This window comes from Bos taurus, chromosome 5 (assembly GCF_002263795.3).
Source record: "Bos taurus isolate L1 Dominette 01449 registration number 42190680 breed Hereford chromosome 5, ARS-UCD2.0, whole genome shotgun sequence".
Taxonomy (NCBI): domain Eukaryota; kingdom Metazoa; phylum Chordata; class Mammalia; order Artiodactyla; family Bovidae; genus Bos; species Bos taurus.
The window spans coordinates 46494288-46521017 of NC_037332.1; the positions used below are offsets into that span (position 1 = coordinate 46494288).

General features: G+C 34.3%; 1 protein-coding gene across 2 annotated transcripts in view; it reads right to left on the reverse strand.

The window, feature by feature from the left end:
• Nucleotides 1–576: 576 nt before the first annotated feature.
• Nucleotides 577–26730, reverse strand: part of CAND1 (cullin associated and neddylation dissociated 1) — a 34305-nt gene continuing 8151 nt past the window's right edge. The window contains 14 exon segments of one of the 2 annotated variants that reach the window (NM_001101173.1): nt 577–1197; nt 1931–2038; nt 3106–3270; nt 3347–3516; nt 5850–5945; nt 6807–8300; nt 8640–8781; nt 10397–10689; nt 13254–13399; nt 14501–14606; nt 14687–14943; nt 15913–16036; nt 18268–18422; nt 25686–25829. In NM_001101173.1, the coding sequence (NP_001094643.1) occupies nt 973–1197; nt 1931–2038; nt 3106–3270; nt 3347–3516; nt 5850–5945; nt 6807–8300; nt 8640–8781; nt 10397–10689; nt 13254–13399; nt 14501–14606; nt 14687–14943; nt 15913–16036; nt 18268–18422; nt 25686–25829 (3625 nt within the window). In that variant the 3' untranslated portion in view covers nt 577–972. 2 annotated transcript variants of the gene reach the window in all.

Genomic DNA, 26730 nt, shown 5'->3' on the forward strand with positions numbered 1-26730 from the left:
ATCACTCGATATGGAATGTAGAGGTCCAAAGGAAATCAAAGAAAAATCTGACTAAGAATTTCTAGGGGGAAACACACGCACACAAATGGGTAACCGAGAAAAACTGAGTACTTAAATATTCAAATTTTAAATGTCTAAGAAAATTTATAATAGAAAAAGTGGCAAATTGTTATTTGGACTTGATTTGCTGAAAACACCTGCAAATTCACACTGGCATTAAGAAAACCAAAGTTTCAAAAATTTACTCCCCTCTCTCTCCAGATATGTGTTTTCTGTGCAAAAATAAATATCTGAAAATTGCACTAATACAATAATACTTATTTTAACTTTTGTATTATGAATAATCTGCACATGCTGCTTTACAGACAATACATATTTGCAAACTTGCTCATGCAAAATTAGTGTGCGCAACAGGGATATTGTTAATCCCCATACTTAAAAAATGATACCCTATTGTCTCTCTTAAACCGCCAACCCCTCTGAAATGTAACAAGTCTTACACAGATAATTCTTGTCTGCCAGCTAAAAATCAATTTATGTTGCTGAAACAAAGTTACACAAGAAAAAGAAACATGGTTTTTGTCTTGCAGAATTTTTGATTTTTAAATAAGAGAAAATTTATAAAAGAAAGAAATTCATGGTCACAAAATTTTAACATTTTAATCCTAAACATTACAGGGTAAATATACTGGACCCTATCTCCATCAATCCTAACGTTTAGTTGTCATTTTAAACGTTGCTCTAACCACTAAAACATCAGTGGTTTTACAACCTCTGGATTATGGAAATACATATTTCTGAAATAAATGCTACAAAAACAACAATGGAAGAAAGTCAAACTGTCTCCATGAAGGGGAAAAAAAGTGGAACATTTTGAAGCTTTTAAATACTTCTCTTTTCATGTCTTATGATTAACCTGTCAAATCAGTGCATCATATGGTCAGTGTAATGGTCCCCAGGTTGAACAAATATCTAACTAGTGTCCATTGATTCCAAGTTAGTGGATGATGAATCTTTTTGGATACTTTCAAAGATGGCTGCCAGCTCAGGGTTAGAACTGATCTGTGACTGGAATTCACTCATCAGCGGACTCTTCTCTGCTTCTGGAATGGTTAGCAGTGCTGCCACTGCTCTCATGGCAGATCGCTTTAGTTCATCTTGCTTTTCAAACTCCTGCTTTACTGAGTTTGCTTTTACCTGGAACATTGAGTAAATTTATATTACATGCTATAAAAGGCAGCTCTTATACCAACAAAATCTAAGCACATAAAAATAAAGCAAAGCAACTCTTGCATAGATCCAAAAGGCACATTATTCTTCAAGCAGGGGTGTTTTGAAACTTTTTTAGCAATCACTGTCTCCTTTTAAGGGAATATTTTATACAAAGCCCATTATAAAAACCAGAGTGGGATCTGCTTAGCAAGTCCTACTTTGTCCTCCATCAAACTACTGTTTGATGTTACCATATTTGTTCATTATTCTTCAAACATGTCATGTACTGAAATCTCTGTGCCTTAATTCATATAATCATTTTTGTATGAAAAGTCTTGCTTCACTTTCTGAACCTAAAAATAATCCTGATTTTTTCAAGGTCCATTTTAAATACTGTCTTGTGCATATATGAAGCCTTCTATGACTCCCACACCCATTCGCCTCCTCCAACAGAATTAAACATTTCCTCCTCTTTTGTGGACCTATCACTTTAATCATATCAGTACTTTAAAAATGTGTCACACTGTTAGAACAAACTTTTAAGAATAGCATTTAACAGTGATAAGCTTTCTAAAACATCCACATTTAATACATTAATTTTTGAAGCCAACTGCTACCCAGGGTGCCAGCACAGTTAAATTTGGAAAACCACAGTACAGAATCAACTGAGAATCCTGAACATACCAAGTCTGGCCTAAATCAACATCATCAGTATTACCTTAGTTGTGCACGTGGCACGCAACGGCTCAACAAGTCGGTCCAACCTCTGCAGTACCGCGCTTGGACAAAGGGTAGAGAGTCTCACCAACATTAAAAATGTTAGCATCTATTATGAATAAAAAAGACAAAATTTAGATTCTGAATTTATTTTCTAAAGACAAATCCCAAATTCTGACAAAGTTTTTAAAAGAAAATGACTAGCCTGTGCTACAAAGTTTCATTTTTAGGTAGTCTGCCATTTGGAATCACACAGAATTCAAATCTAAGAAATTTTAGCTACAAGTACTAAAGTTATCTATCATATGGTCCAAAAATACAGAACTAGAAAAGTGATTCTCAATCTTGACTGCACATGAGTTAGAGCTGGGGAGCTTTCCAATTTTTTTTTTACTTCACTCATTGGGATAGGGTCATAAACTAACTGTTTTTCAAAAAGTTCATGTGCACCAAATGGAAAAAAATCAGTGAATGAGAAAATAACTAGAAGAAAAGCTTTATAACAAGTTTCTACTATCTTAGATTTTTCTAAAGAACAAACAAAAAAAAACCCCCCAAAGCCTGCTTATTCAGATTAATCCATTAAAGTCCAATAACCCATAGTCTTTTATCTTAAGACTATAAATTGTAGAAGGATCCTATTCTTTCAGGGCTCTTTTCATTGAATTCTGGGAGAATCAGGTTATTCCATATTACATTATGGAAACATCAAAGTAAGAGTTCTGATAGTATGGCTGAATTACTGCTCAACTACCACTTTTGCCCTGCTTGACCAAAGGCCCTGAGTAGACGATTTTTCAAATCACCGTTTTATAGTTCACATTTTAAATAGGAAGATAAAAAGCAGCTATGAGCAAAGTTCATGCTCTACGCCTAAGAGGCGGTATAATTTCTCTGTGGTTGCATCTACAGATAGCTTTGTGTATAACATCCTTTAACAACACTCTGAATCTGACTTGCTCCGCTAATGACAAGGTTTCTGGATGTTCCTATATGTCAACTGATGTTATTACACTGCACTGCTACTTTGTTTGCATATTAGAGAGTTTCTAACACACTAAAATCATGACAAGTAAACTAATCGTTCTCATTGAATAACAAGAGTAAATTACAAAGGTGAAAGTCACTAGCAAAAAGTATTCTAAAACATTTTATCAACAGGCACAAACATCTCACCTTAATGTCATAATGGTCCTTCAAACCGTCTTCAACATGATTAAGAAATTCAAAGATATCAAGTCTGTCCAGACAACTATCTAGAAGCGTGTACATACACTCAAAAGCTGCCTTTCTAATATCCAGGCCGTCATCAACTGTATGCTTAAATGGACCCATTTCTACCTGTTGAAATACAAAGATATGTAAATATTCTACAAAGTAAAAGACAAGCTTAGGTAAACAATGTAATCTAACGTACCTCTCTTATAAGCTCCTTTCTAACTTTTGTTTCATTATAAAGATGTGGAAGAACAGTATCCAAAAGATCCCTTATTAATGATGGCTTATTATGTGCTGCTGAGTTGAATGTGACCAAAGCTACTCTTCTTACATTTAAATCTGGGTCTTCTAATGTTTTTAGGAAATCACCTGAAGAAATCAAAGAGAAGCAACATAGTTATATGGCAAGTTTAAAATTAAATAGGCATTATACTGTTATTTTACTAGTGTTGGTATTATGGCCATTTCTTGAACGTGGATCATGAAATATGATGAAATACTAAGTGAACTACATAATTTCTTTTGGCAACAGTTATACCATCATGTCTGAATATGAGTGTATTTAACTGATAAACCTATTCTCAGCACCTTTAAACACAGGAGTGAGGGCCCCCAAAGCTCCCAATTACTTTTATAGATAGTTGATAAAAAGGTGGGTGGCAAAGAGAAGTGATGGAGTCAGCAACCACAAGAACTAGTAATGTGAATGACTCTCCTTAAAGTTCAAAATTAGTACTCACACTAAAAAAACCACCAACAGAAGTGGAAGTTTTTTCATTCAAAAAGTACTTGTTGAGCATTTATCGCATGAAGCATTGGGGATACAGCTGTGCGAAAGTCAAATTTATGCTCATATGAAGTTTACATTATATGTATGCTATAGTTTACATTCCAAAGGTGAAATCTTAAAACCTGAGTTCAAAAGATAAACAAGGGTGGGGACAGAGCCACAGCTAAAATATTGTTAACAAGTAAACAATTTATCAGATGACAGAGAAATGTGCCTCCAAAAACTTGTTTTTATCTTTAACAAGAAATGTATAAATTGACAAGAGGTCTAAGAGTAGAAAAGAAGGAAACTGAAGCCTAACATAAGACAAAAAGCTAGAGAAAGTGCCCAGCCACTCTAAACACAGATATAAGTCTGACTGTTCTTGCACATGGGGGAAAGAATATCTTTGGAGTCACACAGATGGTGATCCAAACTGCTTCACTTGTCAACTCTAAGACTGACTTCTAGCAATTTATTATAGGCAAGAGCCTCAGTTTCCCAGTTAATAAAATGAGAATTATAAACTTTTAGGGCCACGGAACAGAATAAATAGCATGCACATTACTGAACACAGTGTCTGGTACATGTATTCATTCATAGCTATTCATCAATATGTAATCTCAACCCTATGATAAGTAATCTTTTAGAATACATGGTGGGGAAAAGGTGCCAGAAGACTTAAATGTATCACAACAGCAATCTGCTAAAATGGGAGATGAAAAAAATGCTTCAAACATCACAGATTGGTAACCTCAAGACTGACCACCCAGGAAAGTTCTGACTACAAAAAAGGTTAAGAGATAGCTTGTGTTCAAGAAGAATTTAAAGCTCCTCACCTCTGTCTGTCTAGAATTACTATGACGGTAAACTGCTTTTAAGTAAAGCTCCTAAAGTACTGCTATCATTATGGACAAATGGTGACACAATCTAGGATCAGTGGTCCCCAACAACTTGGTCTAGGAATTTCAATTTTAAACAACCAGAATGATCATCATCTAACTGAGTAACTACTCCAGTGATGCACACTTGCTGACTGTTGTCAACCTAGAAAGATGTCTCTAGAGATCTGGCACAGGTCTCTTCCCTTGTTGTATCTTGTACAATGCCAAAAATGAGAGTAAACAAAAGAAAAAAGAGGGGAGAACAAAGGCAAGAATCTTCTGACAGAGACTTCCTATGAATTATCTCTACGTCTCAGCATTGTCATCCATTTATCCTCTATGTCCCTCCTACTCTGAGCTAGTAATCCCTTTGTGTAGTTCTTTTAGACTGTTTTTGCCCCTTCTGGCCCACTGCAGAATGGCATGAAGCTGTTAAGTTTCTATGCATACCCCTCTATCCTTTCTGCTGATATCCCCATTCTTTTGTCAAGAAAACCCCAAGAGTTTAGTTACTAAAGACTCTAGGGAAACTGATGATGAAAACAACTTAAGAAGTTATAAAATCATGAAAAATAATAAAGAGATGACCTTTTTCTTTCTTGTGTATCTCCTCTTAGGCTGACAGGGATAAATACCTCAAGAATTATCTTTTTTAGTCTTAAATTTCCACCTTAAATTTAGAAGCCTCCACAGAGCCCCTTGGGAGCTAGAGGGATATAAATAATAACAGAAAATTCAGCCATCACAACTCAAATGAGATTCATTTACAACTGGGAAGAACTTCAGACTGTCAGATCATATAATATTACCCTTTACCCATTAGTTTACTTTAGGTCATTCCCCAAACACTATTACCAAATGTGTAGTTGACTTTAAAGACATCCTAGCATATTTAGCTAATTTCAATTATTTGCAAAATTATGTTTTTAATGAAACAATTACCAGACCCTTAAAATAGTTCCTTGGAGATATATTTAGCTATTGAAATGATTCAGGTTTTGACAATTAACTACTATTTAGGCAGTATTTTTATCTTCATTTGCACTTACCTATGCAGTTCTTTAATAGTGGATCAATAGGTTGTGGATGATCAGAAATAGTAAACTTCACAGCTGTAACCACTGAGCTTCGGGCATATGATGAACCTAATTAAAAATAAATTCTAAGTCTACGGTATTTAAATCCGCTAAAATCCATGGACATCTTTATCATTTTCAAACCACTTCAAGTAACATCAGTGTCTGTAATTCCTTAAAATTCTCTTTGATCAAGAAGGGTATTTCTTCTTTCCCTCAGGATACCAATGGAGCAAAGTTTATTCATTTTGTGAAATATAATCTCGCTAGATCTCAAAACGAACAATTTCATCCAAGGAGGAGGCAGCCTGAGAAACCAGGAGTGAAGGATCTACCCCTCCTAAAAGGGAACTGGTTTAACCACATCAGCAGATAAGATTATCAAATTTATTAAAAATGGAAGCAATTTCTAAGAATGAATGGCCATTTTTACCTTCTCCTTGGATAATAAGGGTTGACACTGGTAAATCTGAAAACTGTTCCCAGAATTTTTCATTTGAACTTAGTTCACCAATTTTAGTACTGTAAGCATGGTTCTCGGGCTTTATTAATTCAAGACCAAAGAGTAACATTAAAATATACTGAACACTAGAAATGACACCAGATTTAATCATTATCTAACTACACTCTTAATTCTTTTAAACAACAAAATGTCATTTGAACATGGCTCCATATTATAAGTTCTACATGTAACAAGATATAGCATTAGCCATCTTTCCAGGCAACCAAATACTAATAACAATGGGGGGGGGGGGAGGGGAGGGAGGCTCAACAGGGAGGGGATATATATATATATGTGTGTGTGTATATATATGACTAATTCATGTTGTTGTACAGCAGAAATCAACACAATACTGTAAACCCATTTTTCTCCAGTCAAAAAATTTTAAAAATAAAAATTTTCTTAAATAAGAAAATCTAGGTACCCACCTGATATTAAATACCCCTTAAGCCGTGGAAGGAGAGTTTCTGGATCAATTAGAGTGAGTTTGCCTAGACATTCAGCAACAACATTTCTGGTTCCTTCTTCTGCACACTCACAGTGCTTTAGCAATAAGGCCCAGATGTTTTCAACATACGGTTTAAGGCCCACCACTGATGCAGAGCTAATAATTTCCTTCAAGGAATGAAGCAGTAGATACTGCCTTTTGGGTTGACTGGTTATTTCTTGTAAGACAAACGGAAGGTATTCAGGAAGGTTGCCCACACTAATGCTGCCTAATGCATAGGATGCAGCTGATTTGACTTCTTCACTAGGAGATGAGAAAGCTTCTAATATGACAGACTTTAGTTCCAGCTGCCCACTTAAGTCAATATGATGCCCAACTTCTCCAAGAGACAGTAGAGCTAAGAGACGAATTGAATCTGTAGACCTTGAGTTCTTCACATCTTGAATAAACTGACCTACTACAGCTGGTCCTTCTTTAGGGCATGCTCGAGTAAGAGCAGCTACACATTTGGCAATGGAATAATAAGACTGCTTATGAGTAAGAGCTGTGCTCTGAGAATAAACTGGGCCAGTGAGCATGCGCAACAAATCCATATATCCTAGATTATTTGTTCCAGTAACAACCAGAGCTTGGAAAAAGTCTAGCATAGCACTAAGTGCTCCCCCTTGCAATAAAGGTGATCTAACAAGTCCAATAAGTTCATTGAGAATGGATCCACTTATCTTCGAAAGGGAGGAGGGATACACTTTTGCTAGTGTGGTTAGAAAACTGATAGCCATCTGTGAAACATGCATATCACTTTCGCTGATAAGAGGTGGGAGCTCATCTAGAACTGCATCAATCATGGCAGCAGTCAAGCTGTCACTATAGTTTTTAATTAGAATATCTAAAGCAGAAAGGGTACCCAGTTTCAAAGCTCTCTGGTTTTTCCTGAGAAACGAGGCAAGGATAGGAACCCCTTCTCCCAGGACAGGCCTCAAATCTATCTTCAACGGGGACCCAGCAATCAGTGTCAAAGCCTTCACTGTAGTTAACCGTGTAATCTCATTCTTCAGTCTCTCCAAGAAAATCTGAAGTGTATTGGGCAAGTCAGAGCCCAAATTGTCTCCAAGGTTGCAAATAATTTGTCCCATACAGGAAATAGCCCTTTCCTTGACTTCCTGATCAATGTCAGCTGCTTTTAACCTCTTAATGGTACAGGTAAATAGATCTTTGATGTAAGGAGTCGCATCAAACGAGGAAGGCTGATCTAAAGGACGAATTACTTTGACAAGTTGTTGAGTAACAAGAAGAGCTTCAGATGTAATCTTGTAAAATGGGTCTCCAACACAAGCCACCACTGGGGGGACCAAAGCTTGAACGTGAGGATGGAAGACTTGAGGAGAGTGGTTACAGAGGATTACATATAGACAGGACAAAGCATCGATCTTCAAATTTGATGAGCTTGATTTATCATTCAGTGAGAAAATGATTCCTAAAAACCCAACCAAAAAAGAAAAATCCAATATTTTTATGCATGACAACTTTATGAAAGCAAAAATATAAAACTAATCCCTAAAAGACTGCTAAAGCTTCCACTTTATATTATCTCTAAAGTAATAGAAATTCCACAAGCTGTGATAAATATTAAAGTAAAATATTTTAGGGTTTGGTTTTAAACTTTTTACTTTTAACTTTAGATATTCAATGTTCCTATAAAGTTAGTTCCATGTACAAATTAAGTTGTCACAAGTCATTCTTTTCAAGGAAACAATTATTTAAGCTTATCTAAGTCTTAATAAATCCCAAAAGTGATTTACTATTTCTTGCATACCTGGTACAAGTACAGGAATGTGTTGTGTTAGGGCCCCGGGTAATACATTTACCAGTTCAGTTAACATGTTAAAACAACACTGTCGGGTCTTCACACTTTTCTCTTTCATCTGTTTGTGCAGAGCTTTAACAATGTTTGGAACCTGTAATTATCAAGTGCTCATTAGCTGGTTCAGTTATTGGTACTTCCTCAGTTCACTTAACACAAATTACAAGGGATGCGGACGAATGGAAGAATTTTTCTGGTCAAATTCCTAACGAATGGAAGAATTTTTCTGGTCAAATTCCTAATTCTGCTAACTGCTAACAATTAGTTCGATACAAACTTTGTTGCCATCTACTATGCATGTTCTCTTGTAACTATATTTGCTTGATACTGATAAACAGAGAAAAGCTATCATTAGCTTTCTACAGAACAACAGAATAGTCTTCCTTGATTAATTTTACTTATGAAATGCACCAGACTAAATAGAAATCTAAATAATAATTTTCAACCAAAACTTTAGGAACATAATTTATAAACTTAAATAGCACATATAAGCAATTACAGGAAAAAAGACAAATTACAGAAAAGAAACCATTAAATGGGTCTTTGTCTTTGCTTTTCGTTGGCTCTTACAATGAAATCAACCTCACTTCAAATGTAGTTACAAGCAGCAGGAATAGGAGTCAAAGACATCACTTCTATACTTTCTAATATTAGTGAAACCTAAATAGGGTATTTGCTAAAAAGTCTTCAGGAGAGCAGGATACAGACACATACCATATTGAACAATGATGTGAGAACTAGAGGCAAAAGAAAACACCTATCTAATTAATTCATCATAGCACCATCATAATTTTTTGTGATTTTTATCTGCTTTCCATATAGTCAATTACTTATGTCTTGGATACACTTTCTTTTTCTTCTACAATTAATCATCAGTGTTCACCTTTTAAGTTCACCACAATCTATTAAAATTTTTACTACTTAAAACAAGATAGCTATGACACGTACATCCCTTGTCCTAGTTTAGTTGTTTAGTTTCTCTCAAGATCTCTTCTGTAATCCATAAAAATGGACATATATGTACCCTATGGGGATGCTTTAGAGATTACATATAAGATAGGAAAATGCCTAGTGTGTACTAAATATTCAGTAAATGGGGACTATACAGACCTAATATTTAGATCCTAAAGAAGATGTCCTAAAGTGAAAAAATATGTATTTTATCAATAATAGGTGGCATATAAAATCAATAATAATATCAATAATAATACATGGTATATAAAGCCTGTGTGGCAGGCTTCACCGTGTGTTTAAACAGAGCATATCATTTCCATCTTGGGTAGACAGTTTTAAGTAAACCATTATTACAAATGAGAAAACTGAGACTTAATAAAATGTTTAAATAACTTGTCCAAGACCACATACACAAACACACACAGAGTCCTAATTTCTCTAAATTAGAAGAGAAAGCTATGAACACAAGTAGTCCAATTCTACTGCCCTAAGATTTCTCCATTAATACATCAAAGATAAAAGATATTTTATTGAATCTTAAAGCTAATACTGTTCAGCCAAGAAAAATCAAGAAAACTTCAATCAGAATAAATTATAAGTAAGTAATGTTATATGAGGATCCATAAACTATTATACAAACATATCCCAGAAATGTTTCTCTAAAGCTATTCTGGAACTCCTATTTTCATACAAAAACACCATTTTAAAACATCACATTTACTAGCAGGACTTTCAAAACCACACTTTAAACTGACCTGACTCTGAAGCATTGTTAAAGGTGTTTCTCCCTGTTCCATTGCGTCAGGGTCACACAGCCAACTTTGCACAGGACGAGTTTGCTTCAAAAGAGAAAGGTATGCATGAAATACATCTGCTTTTACATTCTCTTCACGCTCTTTAAATCTGGATATCAGTGCAGGAGAGACGGTCTTGTAGAATTCTGGAAGCATTTCATGCCTTGTGCTAACTACAGCATCCAAGCACTTAGCAGCTGCACGTCTCACTTTCCAACTCATGTCATCATCGTCACTGTATTCATCATCACTCCCTAAAGAGAAGTTTTAATGTTAACAGACTATTAATCATAAGAAAAGTTTAATACAGAAAATAAATTGATAATCATAACTAAGATAATTTTCCAACTTTTAAGATACACAGCCAGAGACAGATTTAAAAAGAACTCGTTCATAAACCAGAAGCAGTTTACTTAAAAAATCTACAAATAAACCTCTAAAGAAAAATGATCTGATTGTGTTTTTAACTTAACATTTTCTCGTTGATGGATAATGAGCTGTTTATTAACTATCATTTATTAACACATTAAACATCTTCAGATTACAAATACGTATAAATGTCCCAGCCTTTTAAATAATATGAATAGAAGTTCAATTCAAAAGATTCACTTGACACTACAGGAAAACCAAACAACTGGGGAGTTCATAAGATAAACCATAAAAATAATGATCACCAATGGCATATCACACTGTGAAACTAATTTTTCAGGGGTAAAAAAGAATCCTGACAATTAGCTTTCTTTGTGGCTACATGGCTTTCCATTAAATTTGTTGATGGGCTATTAGGAACAAATATGCATATTCTCAACTTATTAAAATATTATCTTAATATAGCTTAAAGAACCTATACTTTCTCAGTTACAACAATAAAATTCTGTCCACAGAATAGAGCACTAGCTTCTCCAAATTCCTGCTAAACATTAAAACAATATTCTAAGCTTAAGTATTAACAACTCCATCTCACTTATACCAAATACTGCTAAATCAAGGCATTTGATTTGAAGAAAAATTACAGGGCACTATCAAGTAGACTATTTAAAGCAAGTAAGTAAAAATTTTTAGAGAATGTAAACATTTCCAATGGCAACCCAACTATGGGAATAACTTTATAGAAATATACTTTATTGAAAAAGTTATAAAAATTAAATAGCCTAATAACTAAAATTATGGTTATATAAGTTACAGTAACACTATGATAAAAATATATTAGGTATCAGAAAATATTAGGTGTAATGAAGAAAGAATGCTAAAAAGGGAAATAGGAGTATGCGGTATGGGAAAGTCCTGAGATGGGAGACTGGATGAGGGAGGTATGTAAAAGAAGTAATCAGGTATAACCCCAAAGTTTTTGGCCTGAGAAACTAAGAATAGAGGTGCTATTCTGAGATGGAGAAGTCTAAAGAAGAAACAGGTTAATAACCAGTCAGTGGAGGAAGGCTGGGAAGAAGATATTCTGGACATCTAGGCAGTGTATCAATTAAGCAGTTTTGCATATATGAACCTAGAATTAACAGGAAAGATCTGGGATAAAGTTTGGGTTTTCAGCATACTGATATTAAAGCCAAAAGACTAGATGAGATCAACAAGATTATAAGAACATAACAGAGAAGTCAAGAACTAAGCCCAGAAATACTCCACAGTTTAGTGATCAGGGTGATGAAGAGGAATCAGCATAGGGAAAGAGAAGGAGTAATCACAAAGACAGGACTAAAGCCAGGAGAATCTGATATCGTGGCAGTTAAATGAAGAAGTGCTGCTGAAAACTGAGGAACAAGCTAAGTCAAACATCTGAGGTCACTAGCAATCACTGCAAAACTGGATTCAAAACAAAAGGGGGAAAAAGGAGTTGGAGAGCATTTATTCTTTTGAGGAGTTCTGTTATAGTGCAGAGAAACTGAGCAGTATCTGTCGAAAGTCTAAAATGAGACTAAGAGAGAGTTTTTGTATCTTTTTTTTTCAAATGGATGAAATTACAGACTTTAGAGCAAAGGCATTACCTAAATTCATTCAAAGAATCAAACTTAAAAAGTATAATTAACAGGAAATCCACCAACACATAAACCCAATAACTTATTTAAACATTGCTATTATGATTCTTTTAATAGAACAGAGACAACTACACATGAGCAACCCTGTGCCTTTGATGTGTTACTCCTTTCCACAGTAAATACAACAAATCTCAGCACAATGACATCAATCTCAGGAACCTCAGAAATACTTGGATTAATCATGAAAGTTAAGTAGAGCCTCAAATAATACTTAAAATTTCTCATTAAAAGTAACTATGCATCAGATCAGATCAGATCAGTCGCTCAGTTGTGTCCGGCTCTTTGCGACCCCATGAATCGCAGCACACCAGGCCTCCCTGTCCAACACCAACTCCCGGATGCATAAAACAAACCAAACTGCTAGGAATATGTTATAGATATCTATAGGTACAATTTATTCATTTCCCTCCTTACAAAAACACTGTGTAATCACTGATAAGTGCTTGCCAAGAGAAAAACACTAACATTTTTTTTAGCTTATTTAAAAAAATTAAATTGGGACAGAGTAATTTTGTTATCTACTTTTCATTCAACTTATTAACCGCTTTAACAAATGTTTACCTAGAACATGATTTTGAAAATGTTGCATACAGTTCAATAGCTGGACGCCCCGTAATTAAATCAACTTGCTCTTGTTGAATACTGTGGTTATTTCCACTTTCACTATTATAAGCAAGCAAACAAACAGTACATTCTGGGGCTAAGAATCATCTCCATCTATAATTAGTTCTTTCATGAAAATATAACAAATCCTACTTAATTTGAAATACCTTGGTCGTCATCATCACCACCGTCTGCATCCATGGCATTTTCATCTTCATCTTCATCATCATAATTATAATTAGGATCATAAGTAAGATACTTAAGACATATATTTATAATGGTAGAAACATGGGGATACACTTCCTTAGGACATCTGTAGAAAAAACAAAAGCTACCTTGAATAATTGTACTTATTTTCTTGATTCAGTATCTGTCAACTTTATTAGCAGATTGTCTTCCGTTTAACGTTTTAAAACATTTACTTTTCAAATTACTCTTTTTTAATCAATTTTAAGATGAACTCTTCCCTCCTACCACCACCACCACCACTTAACACCTTTGAAGTCAGGATGATTTTTACAATAAATGATATGACATGGTTAGTGTGGGGTCATACAAAGAGAGATCTGCACACAGTCTATCTTTTCAACATACAGCTATAACACAAAGGCCAAATAAATGCATTCTTCAGTAACTAGCATTACTGGTAAAAATGGCAGGGTACATTAATTTAGGTTTGGTCTTATAACTTTAATGTTCAGAAGACAGAACGTATAGTAAATGCCCAAGAATAAGTATTTCTCAATTAAAGGTATAGAAATGAACCCCACAATTTGTAGCAATTTTATATGACTATAAAGCTACTTATCGAAAACCGTGAGTGAAAACTGCTTACTATTACTACAAACAGCCAACAGTCAAGTCACAAAACACTGTGTTACAATGCTGTCAATTCTAGCCAGGAGTGTGGGGGGGCGGGGGGGGGACGGGGGGGACAATCTCGCTACTTAGCCAGTATGATCTTCTCACACATAAATGCAGTTATTATTAGAACCAAGGTTTTCAAACTGAGAATCACTGCCCTAGCAAATATAACAGATCTCAAAAATTGTTAAAGAGATACAAAATTCACTAGTATATATTTCTGACCAGATCATTAATTTGTTCTGGTAAACCACATTAAGACAACTGGAAGACAATTATATATACTTTTCCCAAGTTCTTTAAGTTCTAACAGTAAGGAGGAAACATTTCAAAATAAATGTGATGACTGTATTTTAAAATAAAGATGATACTCACTTCAAATACTGTATTGTTATCACTTATTATTTAAAACTTAATTAAAACATCTGAAATCCAAAATTCAATCCAGCTGTGAGTAAAATAATCCATTTTTCCTCACCCACCAAATCTAGATCTTATTATTCTATTCTTAAGAAAAAATATTTGAAAAATAGATATCTTTAAAACTTGCCTTCTCACAAATGATTCAAAGGCTTGAATGCAGTACTCTCTTAATTCATCGTCATCTACATTACAAAATTTTACCACCAAAGGAATTATCTTCTCAAGGTATTCACCTAAGAAAAGCATATTGGTTCTTATAAATATTCATTAATATGTTTTAAAGAAAATTTTTAATTATATAAATATTTCTTACCTATTCTATGACCAGCTTGCCTACTAATAGCAGCAATACATTGTATGTAGGTTCTTGTTGTTGACATGGAATCATTTTTGGACAACTCTGACAACAGATGTTCAATAAGATCGACAAAAACTATATTTCCACAGCTCATAACCAGATGGCCAAGAGCAATAATGGTTCTTTTCCTCACTGCAAGTCTAGGGCTGGTCAACTGGGGGAGCAGACAGGTCAGAATTGAAGGATGGAAATTAACAAGAAGTCCTCCTTGCCTTAAAACAAAATGAGAAGAGAACAAATAAATTCAAAATGTCCAAGAACTATTACAATTTCTGCCTTCTGACCATCTCTCGATTACTTCTTCTCCCTATTGTCTTTTCTCTACAAATCTATACACTCAGTTTCAACCCACTTTGTTGGTTCAACTCCTCTCTCTCAAATCATTTCACATGTGCAGTTCAATGACTCAACAGCAGTCAAATATCTGTGTCCGGTGCAGTGCTAGTGATAAAGTCACACAGAGGACAAAAGGTCTAACTGAATTTTCACTACATATCAAATTAATAAGATTCCAATCAATCAGAATGATCTCCGACTACCTTCTATTCATTCTATATTCTGGAATACTAGAATATGTTTCCCACCTCAAGACTACTCATATATTCTGATATATTTTATCCTTAAGCACATATATCTGTGCTCTAACCACTTTGCAAAACTAAATCCAGATGTGGTTTCCATAACAAACTTTCATGGCTCCTTCCATTTTAAATGTCAAAATACACCATACTCTGCGTTAATATTTAGTCCAGCTCTGCCTTACATTACAGCCATTTGTCTTATCTCCTATAGTGAAGTATAAGCTTTTTGTGTGCTAGGATAGCTCTTCACTTTTACTGTGTATTTGTACCATATGAAGGCACTTGATTACTTTCAAGTTCAAGTGAATTAGCCACAAATGATAACTATATTCAAGAAAATAAAGGGTAAAACAAAATATAAAAACTGTGCTGAAATATTTAAATTACAAATTTTATTATTTTTCAAGCTACAAGAAATATGCTTGCTATGTAATATTACGTGAGTATAATTAGCTTTTTTCTTCCCTCACCCCTAACCACACATTTATAAAACAATTTAAATATGAATAATTTGACCAAGTTTTATTATATTTATCAGAAAGAGTTCTTAATAAATGCAAATATCTGTATATAAGTAATAGAAACCACAGTCACGTTTACCTGCTTAACATATCAGCCATAATATCCAAGGCTTCTAGCTGAACAGAGACATCTTCCTGCTTTGCTATTGCACTGGTAAGACGCCCAGTAATCTTTTTACATACATTAGCAGCTAATGCAGACCCTGTATGAAAAAGGAACCATAACTTCAAGGCGAGTATGTTGAATTCCACCTTAAATTCATTCTAGTTATTAAATATTCAGCAATTCTAAACTTGATTTAAAAACTGACTCGAGAGATCCACGTCAGAAAAATGTTTCAAAATAGGCTGTTTTTCAATAAAATAAGTTATTAGACATAAACAAGAATTAGAGATAACTGCAGAAGAGTGCATGAAACAGGGAAAACAATATTGATTCAGTAAACTCATACTGCACAACTATTTCTGTGCACCAGTGGGAATGCTGGCTATGGAGCTATTAGCAGCTATAATGTTTACAACTCTAAACTGGAAAGCACATAACATTTTTCTCTACTTGAGTCATCTTTAGTAGTAACCTAATGAGATCCTTTCCAATCTAAGTAGAAATGTTGTTCCAGGAGACTCATCAAAAAGGTTATTAATATTTTAAAGTAGATCTATATTGTTACTGACCAGAGAGAGGAAAAAAAGGAAAAAGAAACTGTGAAAGTAAAAATCTGCATGGTTAACAGAATTCCTGTTAGAGCCAGAAATCGGCTAAAAACAAACATGTTTTAATGAGGGGAAAAAATGAGGAAAATTATCAATATAGCTAATAAAAGGATGCTTGCTCCTTGGAAGAAGTTATGACTAACCTGGAAGAAGTTATGACTAACCTAGACAGCATATTAAAAAGCAGAGACATTACTTTGCCAACAAAGGTCCATCTAGTCAAATCTTTGGTTTTTCCAGTGATCATGTATGGATGTGAGAGTTGGTAGTATGAAGAAAGCTGACTGCCAAAGAAGTGATGCTTTTAAACTGTGGGGTTGGAGAAGACTCGAGAGTCCTTTGGACAGCAAGGAGATCCAACCAGTCAATCTTAAAGGAAATCAGTCCTGAATATTCACTAGAAGGACTGATGCTGAAGCTGAAACTCCAGTACTTTGGCCACCTGATGCAAAGAACTGACTCACTGGAAAGACCCTGATGCTGGGAAAGACTGAAGGCAGGAAGAGAAGGGGACGACAACAGAGGATGAGATGGTTGGATGGCACATCACCAAATCGATGGACATGAGTCAGCAAGCTTCAGGAGTTGGTGATGGACAGGAAGCCTGGCATGCTGCAGTCCATGAGATCACAAAGAGTCGGACTTGACTGAGCAACTGAACTGAATACAACTATAAATGACATACTCAAGAGTTGGTGAAATGTTTTTGAAGTAACTAATTCAGTAAGGGTAAAGTAACAATGACATGATACAGTGAGGAAAAAAAAGCCCATCAACTCTGGGTTAGAAAATAATGTGTATGAATCTTCTTCACCCAACAAGCTAATCAAAACTTTGGATGAACTGACCTAATCTCTCTGAATTTCAATTCTCTTATCAACAATCTACAGTATTAAGACCTCCCACAGGATTAACATTTGGACAAAGTGAAATAGTATACATGCATCATCTAGCATGATAGTTAGCACAGTAATTAATAAATATTAAGTAAATGAATGAAAACTACATACTAAGACTACATTTTTACCAATACACATATTTCCATGAAAGAGTAATTGCACTCCATTTGCAGATGAGACAGTAACTTTAGACTGTTAATTTAAGCCAATAGCTTAGTAGTCAAGACCAATTCTAAAACTTACATAAAAATTTCTGTTGGAGATCAAAAGCTAATTACTTGACAAATTCATTAACTGTAACTGTTTTAAACTTTTTAAAATTGTAAGTAGTTATAAAAGGCTCAGCCTGAATTAAAGATACTAGTAAACTGAAATCTTTCATAGCTATCTTAATAGTGTTAAGTTTTACACCATAAATTCTAATGCAAAGCAAAATTAATACTGAAAATGGAAAGCTAATCAAAATAACTCATGGTTTTGGGTATCTTTTCTCCCATTGCATACACTGGTTTGACTCTTTTCTGCAAGTCACTGTACATGCAATGATATAAAATCAAGTTCCAACACCAAAAATTTTCAGAACTGGCATTCCAAAAATACTTAAATTCAATCAAAATAACTGAATTTATTTTTAAGCAAAAATAAGACTCTATAGACTTTTTTCCCCTCACTGTTCAAAGGGATATTTACAAAGATCTTTCAGGGGTAAATACATCTCTCTCTCTCTCTCTCTCTCTCTGTGACCAGGAGGAAAAAAAAATTAAAGGAGAAACACTTCCATTTATAAAAGGGAAACAGAAGGAAAAAACACTCTTGCTTACCACTGGAAGCTGGAGGAAGTTCTCCAATTACTGTCTTGAGGCCAATACTCGAAATATCTCGAAGTTGTTCTTTATCAGAAAGCATGTTAGTGCAGAGGGTATCTACAATTGTCTCTACTTGGTACTCTTTCACTTTACTCACTAAAGGGCCAAGACTGAAACACAAAAAGAAAAAAGAAAAAAATTAACCTAGATAAAAAAAAAACACAGAAAGAGAGACAAGTAGTATACAAATAAGAGTATAAAAAATTCTTGGTTAATAAGCTTCTGGCAGTTTCTAATTTCTTCCCATTTATTTTCTTCATAGTATCATGAAACTCAAGATGCTTTCACCCGACCCCCACCCTTGGCAAACCCTTCAAATACACATCTTGTAATAAAAAAGCTAATTAGGAGTCTGTTCCTAACAAGAATCCCATGATTTACCAGCAATAGAAATTCTATCCAACATATCACATTTGCCAACTGTGATCCTTTCTTCCTACCATCTAACACCAACTTCATTCAATTCATAAGCCCAAGAATTTATATTTCTTTTATTTTCTTGTTTTAAGCATCAAGTAATCAGTTGCAGAAACCAAACAAGTCAGAACCTCTCCATGCTTCCAAAGCATCTTGAATATGCCTTTCATATTAGTATCTCATACTGCTACATACATGCACTGCATGTAAGTCCACTGGTTGAGGATAAAGGCAAGCTCTCCTCCTATGTCCTTCCTACAGAATTCAGTACATAGATACCTGGGGCATGACTATCCATTGAAGAGCCACTGTACTCAAGACTGTACTGAATAACAAAAGTACGGCCCTGATCTTCAAAAATTTACCATCTGGTTGGTGAGGTAAGGAACTCACATAACTATTTTAGAAATTAACTGAAGGCATTCACTACTCTGCGCAACAGAAAGAAAAAAAAAGGTAACTTTTAAATGCAATGTTAGTATTTATTTACAGACAGGAGACTGCACTTCAGAGAAATTTTAGGTACTTGCATTTACGGGATATAGTTAGAAAAAAGAGCATTTCAAATGGAAGGATCAGATGCTAGAATGAATACAATACACACTAAAGAGATGAGAAGTCAAAAGAATTGCCTGACTTAGTCATTACTCATATTAGTTTTAAACTTTCAGGGTTACTTTTCAGGGACCCCAACTCAAACTTTCAGAATTGTTGCTATAAAATATTGCCCCCAAAAAGGTAAAAAACAAAACAAAACAAAACCAACAGGGACTTCTCTTTTGGTCCAATGGTTAAGTTAAGACTCTGCCTGCCAATGCAGGGGACGTGGGTTCAATCCCTGCTCCAAGAAGATTCCACATGCCATGGGGCAACTAAGCCCATGCGCCACAACTCCTGAGCCTGAGCTCTGCAACAAGAGAACCCACCCTCAATGAGAAACCTGTGTACCACAACTAGAGTAGCCCCTACTTATTAGCACAACTAGAGAAAGCCCTCTCACAGCAATGAAGGCCCAGAGCAGCCAAAAAATAAAAATGAATTTGCAAAACTAAATAAAAACCAACAACAAAAGAAACAAATAGAAAAAAGGCAAAATGGCATACTGAAAGCGTCCTACATCAATATTTACAATAAACAATGAACTAAAAAACAATACCATCAAAGGGAAGAAATTATGAAACTGAATAGGAAAAAAAGCAAGACTTAACCATCTGCTGTCTACAAGACACATAATTTAAAAATAAAAACAGATTAAAAGCTGAAAGTAAGAGAAAAAAGATGCACTATGCAAATACTAGTTAAAAAAAAAAACTGGGGCAGCTATATTAACATAAGAAAAAATATATTCCAAGATACAGTATATTTAAAAAGAAATATTTTTACTCATAAAAACATCAAACATCAGGAAGACATAATTATAAATATGTATGCCTCTAATCATACAGCTTTAAAATACATGAAGCAAAAATTGCCATTATTAAAGAGAAAAACAGATAAACAGACAATGATAGTTGAAAATTTTAACACTCCTTCTCTCAGTATTTAATATCAAGGAAAAAAAATCACAAAGGATATATAAATCAGAACAACACTACCAGCTACCTTGACCTGACATTTATAATATATCACATCCAACTTCTGTAGAAAACACTTTCAAATATACACAGGGAGCATCCACCACAGTGAAAGCCACTCAGTCACGTCCAACTCTTTGCGACCTGATGGACTATACAGTTCATGGAATTCTCCAGGCCAGAATACTGGAGTGCGTAGCCTATCCCTTCTCCAGGGGATCTTCCAACCCAGGAATCGAACTAGGGTCTCCTGCTTTGCAAGCAGATTCTTAACCAACTGAGCTATCATATGCTGAATCATAAAACCAATCTCAGTGAGTAGACAGAACAATACAAACCAAAACAAACAAAATAAACCTCTCTGAAATCTTAAAGAGTATGATTCTCTGATCATATGCAATTAAGTCAGAAACCATTAAAAATAAACATCCAGAAAACCTCTAAATATTTGAAAATTGCTTCTAAATAACTGGTAAATCAAATAATCATCACAATGGAGATTAAAAATGCTTCAAACTGAATGATATAAAAAATTAATCACACACTACTTAGAGAAAATATACCTTTAAATGTTTAAGAATTAGGAAAGGAAAAAATGAGAGGAAAGAAAAATAGTTAAAAAAAAAAAAAAAGCAATCAGTAAAATAAGGCAACACACAATAGGGAAAATGAACAAACCTTAAAGTCAGTTCTTTGATAAGATTAGTAAATATGGTAAATCCTTGATTAAATGAATTGAGGGGAAAATAGAGAAAACAAATTACCAAAATTAGGATTAAAAGAGGTGGATATTCACTGATAACAATTGTTAAGGTAGAATATCCCAAGGAATGAACAGAAAGTACTGTAATAATTATGAGATACTGCAGTTAATGGTTAAAAGATCTAGTTATTATTGTAATTGTTGATCCTCTTCAAATATTTCTATAGCTTCAACACAATTTCAATCAAAATTTGAGCAAGCTTATTTTTAACACAGAACCTGAGAAACTGATTCTAAAATTTACATGAAATACAAAGAACTTAAAATACTCTTGAGAAAAGAAAAATGAGGCTAGAAAACTTACATGACCTTACTTCAGACTGCTACAGATCTGTACCAGCGTTTCTCAACCAAGGGAGATTTTTGCCCTTCAACAAAAATTTGGCATGTCTGGAGACATTTTTGGTTGCTCCTACTGAGGCATGAAGGAATACTACTGGCAAAAATAGTGGGTAAAAGCTGAGAGACTGCTAAATATCCAACAATACATGGAATGTACAAGATAGTTCCCCATAACAAAGAATTATCTGGTCCCAAAACTCAAGAGCACCAAGCCTGAAAAAGCCTGAGCTATGCTAATAAAACAATATGGCATTGACATTAGAATAGACAAATAGACCAGTGGAACATAACAGAGTCTGGAAACAGACCTAACACTTTTATAGTCAATTGACTTTTGATGGAGATGCCAAAACTGACAGTACAGAAAGGAAGATGCTTTCAATAAATGGCGCTTCAACAACTGGATATCCATATGCAAAAAAAGAAATAACCTCAATTTCTACTTCATAAAAATTAATTCAAGATAGATCACAGAACTAAAAAGCTGAAACTATAAAGCTTTTAGAAAACAAGGACAATCTTTGCAACATAATATAAACAGATTTCTAAGAACACAGAAAGCAATAACCATAAAAGCTGAAACTAATTTATAAATTAAGTCAAACTAAATTTTAAAGTAAATTAAAAATTTAAGGTCAAATTGGGAGAAAATACTTATAAAACATATATGTGCAAAAGGACATATACCCAGAATATATGAACTACAATTCAGTAATAAAAAGACAACCTCAATTTTAAAAACTGGGGAAAGTCCACAAAAAAGTAAATGGCAATAAACAAACAAAACAGCATTAAACATCGGTAGTCATTCAGAGAAATGGAAATTAAAACTACACCTATACACCAATTAAAAGAGATAAATTAAAAAGCAACATAACCAGGACTTCCTGGCAATCCATCAGTTAGGACTCCATGTTTCCACTGCAGGGGGCACAGGTTTGATCCATGGTAGGGAAACCATCTGCAATGTTGAGAGTCGTAGCCAAAAAAAAAAAAAGTAACACAACCAACCGTTGATGATAATGCGGAACAACTGTACTTTCATGTAAAATGGTACAAATACTTTGGAAAACAATTATCAGTTTCTTAAAAATCCAAATGTTCATGCATGCTAAGTCGCTTCAGTCATGTTCAACTCTTTGCAAGCCAACAGACTATAGCCTGTCAGGCACCACTATCCATGGGATTCTCCAGGCAAGAATACTGGAGTGGGCTGCCATTTCCTCCTCCACGGGATTTTCCCCCAGGCAGGGATTGAACCTGAGTCTCTTATGTCTCCTGCATTGGCAGGCAGGTTCTTTACCACTAGTGCCACCAAATAGACAACAGCAATTTCATTCTTCCTAAGAAATAAAGACAGACACATGTCCTAAGATTCTTACAAGAATGTTCATTCTACCTTTATGCACAATAGCCAAACCCTAAAAAGATATCAATGAACTACTAGTCAACAGCAAAAAGTCACAAAACACTAATATATCCAAAATAAAACCAACTTAAGGTGAACAATGTTGACCTCTAGTAAGAAGTTGTGAGGTAAGGATACAATTTTATGTTTTCCAAATGGTAATCCAGTTTAAAAGAAAAAAAAGTTCAACTTTTCTCATGATGCCACCAACTGCATCACGTAGTTTCCATCCTATTTTCCACTACTGTTCTATTAATGCGTCACTACCTCACTGCTTTCATTAGATAAACATAACACTATGTTTTCATATCAAGCAGGGTTAACCAATACATCTCCAAGTCCAGTGATTTTTCAGGGCTTTTGTGGTCTAACAAGCAAATATCCTGCCCCTCTTTGCAAAATGCCCTTTAGAATCAACCCCAGCTTGTGGGAAAAACTTGATTTTTCGAGTTAAGTTAGCATTAAAATAACCCAGAACTAACAACTCTGTTGAGTTATTCTATCCAGGGACCTGAGATGTCTTGCCATTTGTTCACAAGTACATTTTTGCTATTGGTCAAGAGTATTGTCAAGTTTTTCTCCTATAAAAGTTTTTTAACAAATAAAATTATATGCTTACTTTAAACCACACAATATCCTCACCCAAAGTCACCACTGTAACATCTGTTACATTTATTGCTAGGCATTTTGTCTTTCTGTTGCTGTAATAAACGGACATTTGCTTCCATATCTTCTGTTTTATTTGCTTATATGAAGGCTGATTTTTGTTCATTAATTTTACAGCACACTCCTTCACTGAATTTTTTATTCTCTTTTCTTGATTGACTTGTTTTTGGCTATGACCTTTTAAAATTCTTTTATGTCTTAATTTCCTCCCCCTTGTCTTACAGTAGCTAATGCCTTCAAAAGAAATCTAATGAAGATAGAGAAACACTCGTGTTCCTGCCTTTAGTGTGAAAGTATCTGGTAATTTAGTGGCTTTTGGGTTGAGGTATAAATGTGTTTGTGCACTTTTTAAAAAAGGACCTATGGATTTCCTGTTATTAAATGCTTTACTTGAAACGAGTGATGAATTCACGTCAATGATATAAAGCATCTCTGACCTGTTCTTCACTCTGACATTAAATATGATGCCAGTTTTCAGAAAGCACTTCATTCCTCTAATTATATTAAGCAGTCTAGGTGTTGGATTTTATTTTTTTCTTTTAAACGAAGAACAAAAGTTGAATCTCATCAGTACCTTGACAACTAACCAGATAGTTTTTTCCCCTCATCTATTAACATGATGAAATAAAAATATTAATAAAGCCCATAATATTAAATTGTCCTTATATTCAGGATGAAATCCACTTGGTCATGGTAAACTGCACTTAATATACTACTGATTTTATTTTGAACATTTAAATGAAACTGATGTGTAATCTTCTTTTAGTGTTATATTTAGTCAGAATTTGTTATCAGTATTTTGTTTAAAAGGTTTTAATACTTTATGTTGTAAATAATTCTAGAACTATCTATACTGGAATTATCTGTTGTTTGAAGTTTCAAAGAGTGTGTGAGAAGATTTTTGGGCAGGGGTTTCTTTTGGGTGATGAGTTCTTTGACAGATTTTTCAATTTCTTGATAAAGCTACTTAGTGATTTATCTATTAGGACTTTCCCTCCTCCTAGAATCAGTTCTTGAGTTTTATCTCCTAATATATTACCTTTGTTTCTATCTTCTTTCTTATATTATTAAATATATGTCATTTCCCCCCACCTGTTAAATTTTATGTATAAGAGATCATCAAAAGCTCAGGTTTCTAACAAGATTCATACTCAAGTGAATAAAGATCTGTGTACCTCTCAATCTGGGACAAAACCTACTTTTTATTATCATTTTTAAAGGCTAGTTAATTGCTCAGCACATATGTTAGACAAAATTTTGTTTGTTAATAAGCACATACCAAAATAAAAGATGAAAATAACTACTAAAGTAAAACTAGACTCATTGGCTCTATTCTGCAACTTATTTTTTTTTTGAAGACCCATTTTATTTTAAACCTGCAAATGCCCCAAGTTAAAGAAAGTTGTATTACATGTCTAGAAAAATCTATGCTGACCAATGATTTCTCACACTTTGCCTGTTTTTACAGATGTGTAAATCCTTAGCCTTAAATAAATTTAAAGCCTTTATAAGAATATTCAAAAGTAATAATGAGAATGCTCTATTTAAATTAATACCACATATTATATGTCATACAAAATGAGATTAAATTCTATAATTTAACTTTATAGGAAGCCAAAGTTATTGTACTTACCAATAACTTACTATGTAAGTTTTTAAGGATCTCTAATATTTGATATGCATAAATTAAAAAGGTGCATTAATACAATTTACCAAGAACTCAAATTCTCTACCCAGTTGTCAATATCACACCTAAAAGATGCTCTCAATGCACCACTCTCCAAAGTAATGGGAATTCTTTTAACTGTTGTATCATCAGTGTTAAGTGAACTATAGTTTTAACTGCTGCTATCCTTTACTAAGTCTTATTATTTTTTACTTCCCTTATCATTGGTTCTTAAACTCCACACTGCCTTGGAATATACAGTAAGTAGGCCTTTTAACCCAGCTAAAAAATCTGGCCAAATAAGTAAGAGAACCAGTCTTTCTAAAGTTTCATAAGATATAAATACCATTGTTCTAGCCAATATAGAAACTACATATAAGGATGTGTCTACGTACCAAGTACAAATGCTAAGTCAAGATACCCACAAAGTCTAAAACACTCCACAAAGACTCAGAACAAAACTAAGAAAATTTACCAGTTACCATATTGAACTTTTTAAAAGCTGAGGTGGTAGGAATCAAGTAAAACACAACTCACCATTTGACAGCTAAATTCTGTACCTCTCCATTTTTATCTTCCAGTAACTTCAAAATCATTTTCACTACTTTTCTTTCACTATCATCATCCAACTTGATGGAATCTTTCTGCAGTTCTGTCATCAAATCATTTGTAGCCATAAACCTAATAAAAGATTAAAATTTGTCAGTAATTAAAATTTTTAAGCATTAACAAAAATCACTGTTTTCAAATCTAATGCTATCACTCATATCTAAGTCCTGATGTACTCTTTTAAATAAGGTATCATTGGCTTTATTTTCCTCAGGTTAGCCTTGATTTCAAATTTACTGACAGGACCTTCAATGAATAATAAAGCTGACCCTTGAGCAACGTGGGCATTAAAGGTGCCAAGCCTCCCCATGCCCCACCCCCTCCTCCACATCTCATCAAAAATCCATGTATAACTTTACAGTCAACATCCACAACTGCACAGTTCTCCATCTGCAGATTCAACCAATCGCAGATCATGTAGTATATATGGCATGCATTTAATGAAAAATGTTCCCATGTTAAGTGGACCCGTGAAGTTCAAACCCATAGTTATGGGGTCAACTATAATTGCATCAAGGCTTTTAGGGGAAGAAAAGTGCCTCTCTACTTTTACTTTGCGTGTGATTTGAATTTTATCTAGGAAGTCTTTAACATTAAGAATACCTTCCTGTGCAATACTTTAGTGTCAGACTGGGCGGCTCATATTACAAACCACTGGGAAAATTACAAAATGCACTCTCACCTCCATCCCAACTCCCACCACCAGAATCAAGTGTATTTTCAAAAGGATGTTTTGGAGCAGAAAGCTGTTCCACCAGACATCTAGCCCCCTTTCCTTAAGGACCACTGCCAACGGACAAAGTTTTAAACTACACACCAGCATAATTCTTATCAAGTCTTGTTAAACCGCTTAAAAAGAAAAGCATATGGTCAAATTGGGATAACACAGGTAAATTAATCCTGTGCCTTTTAAAATTAACACTGTTCTCCTAATTGGAAGCCTCTTCCCATTGTACATGATGAAAAAAATGAA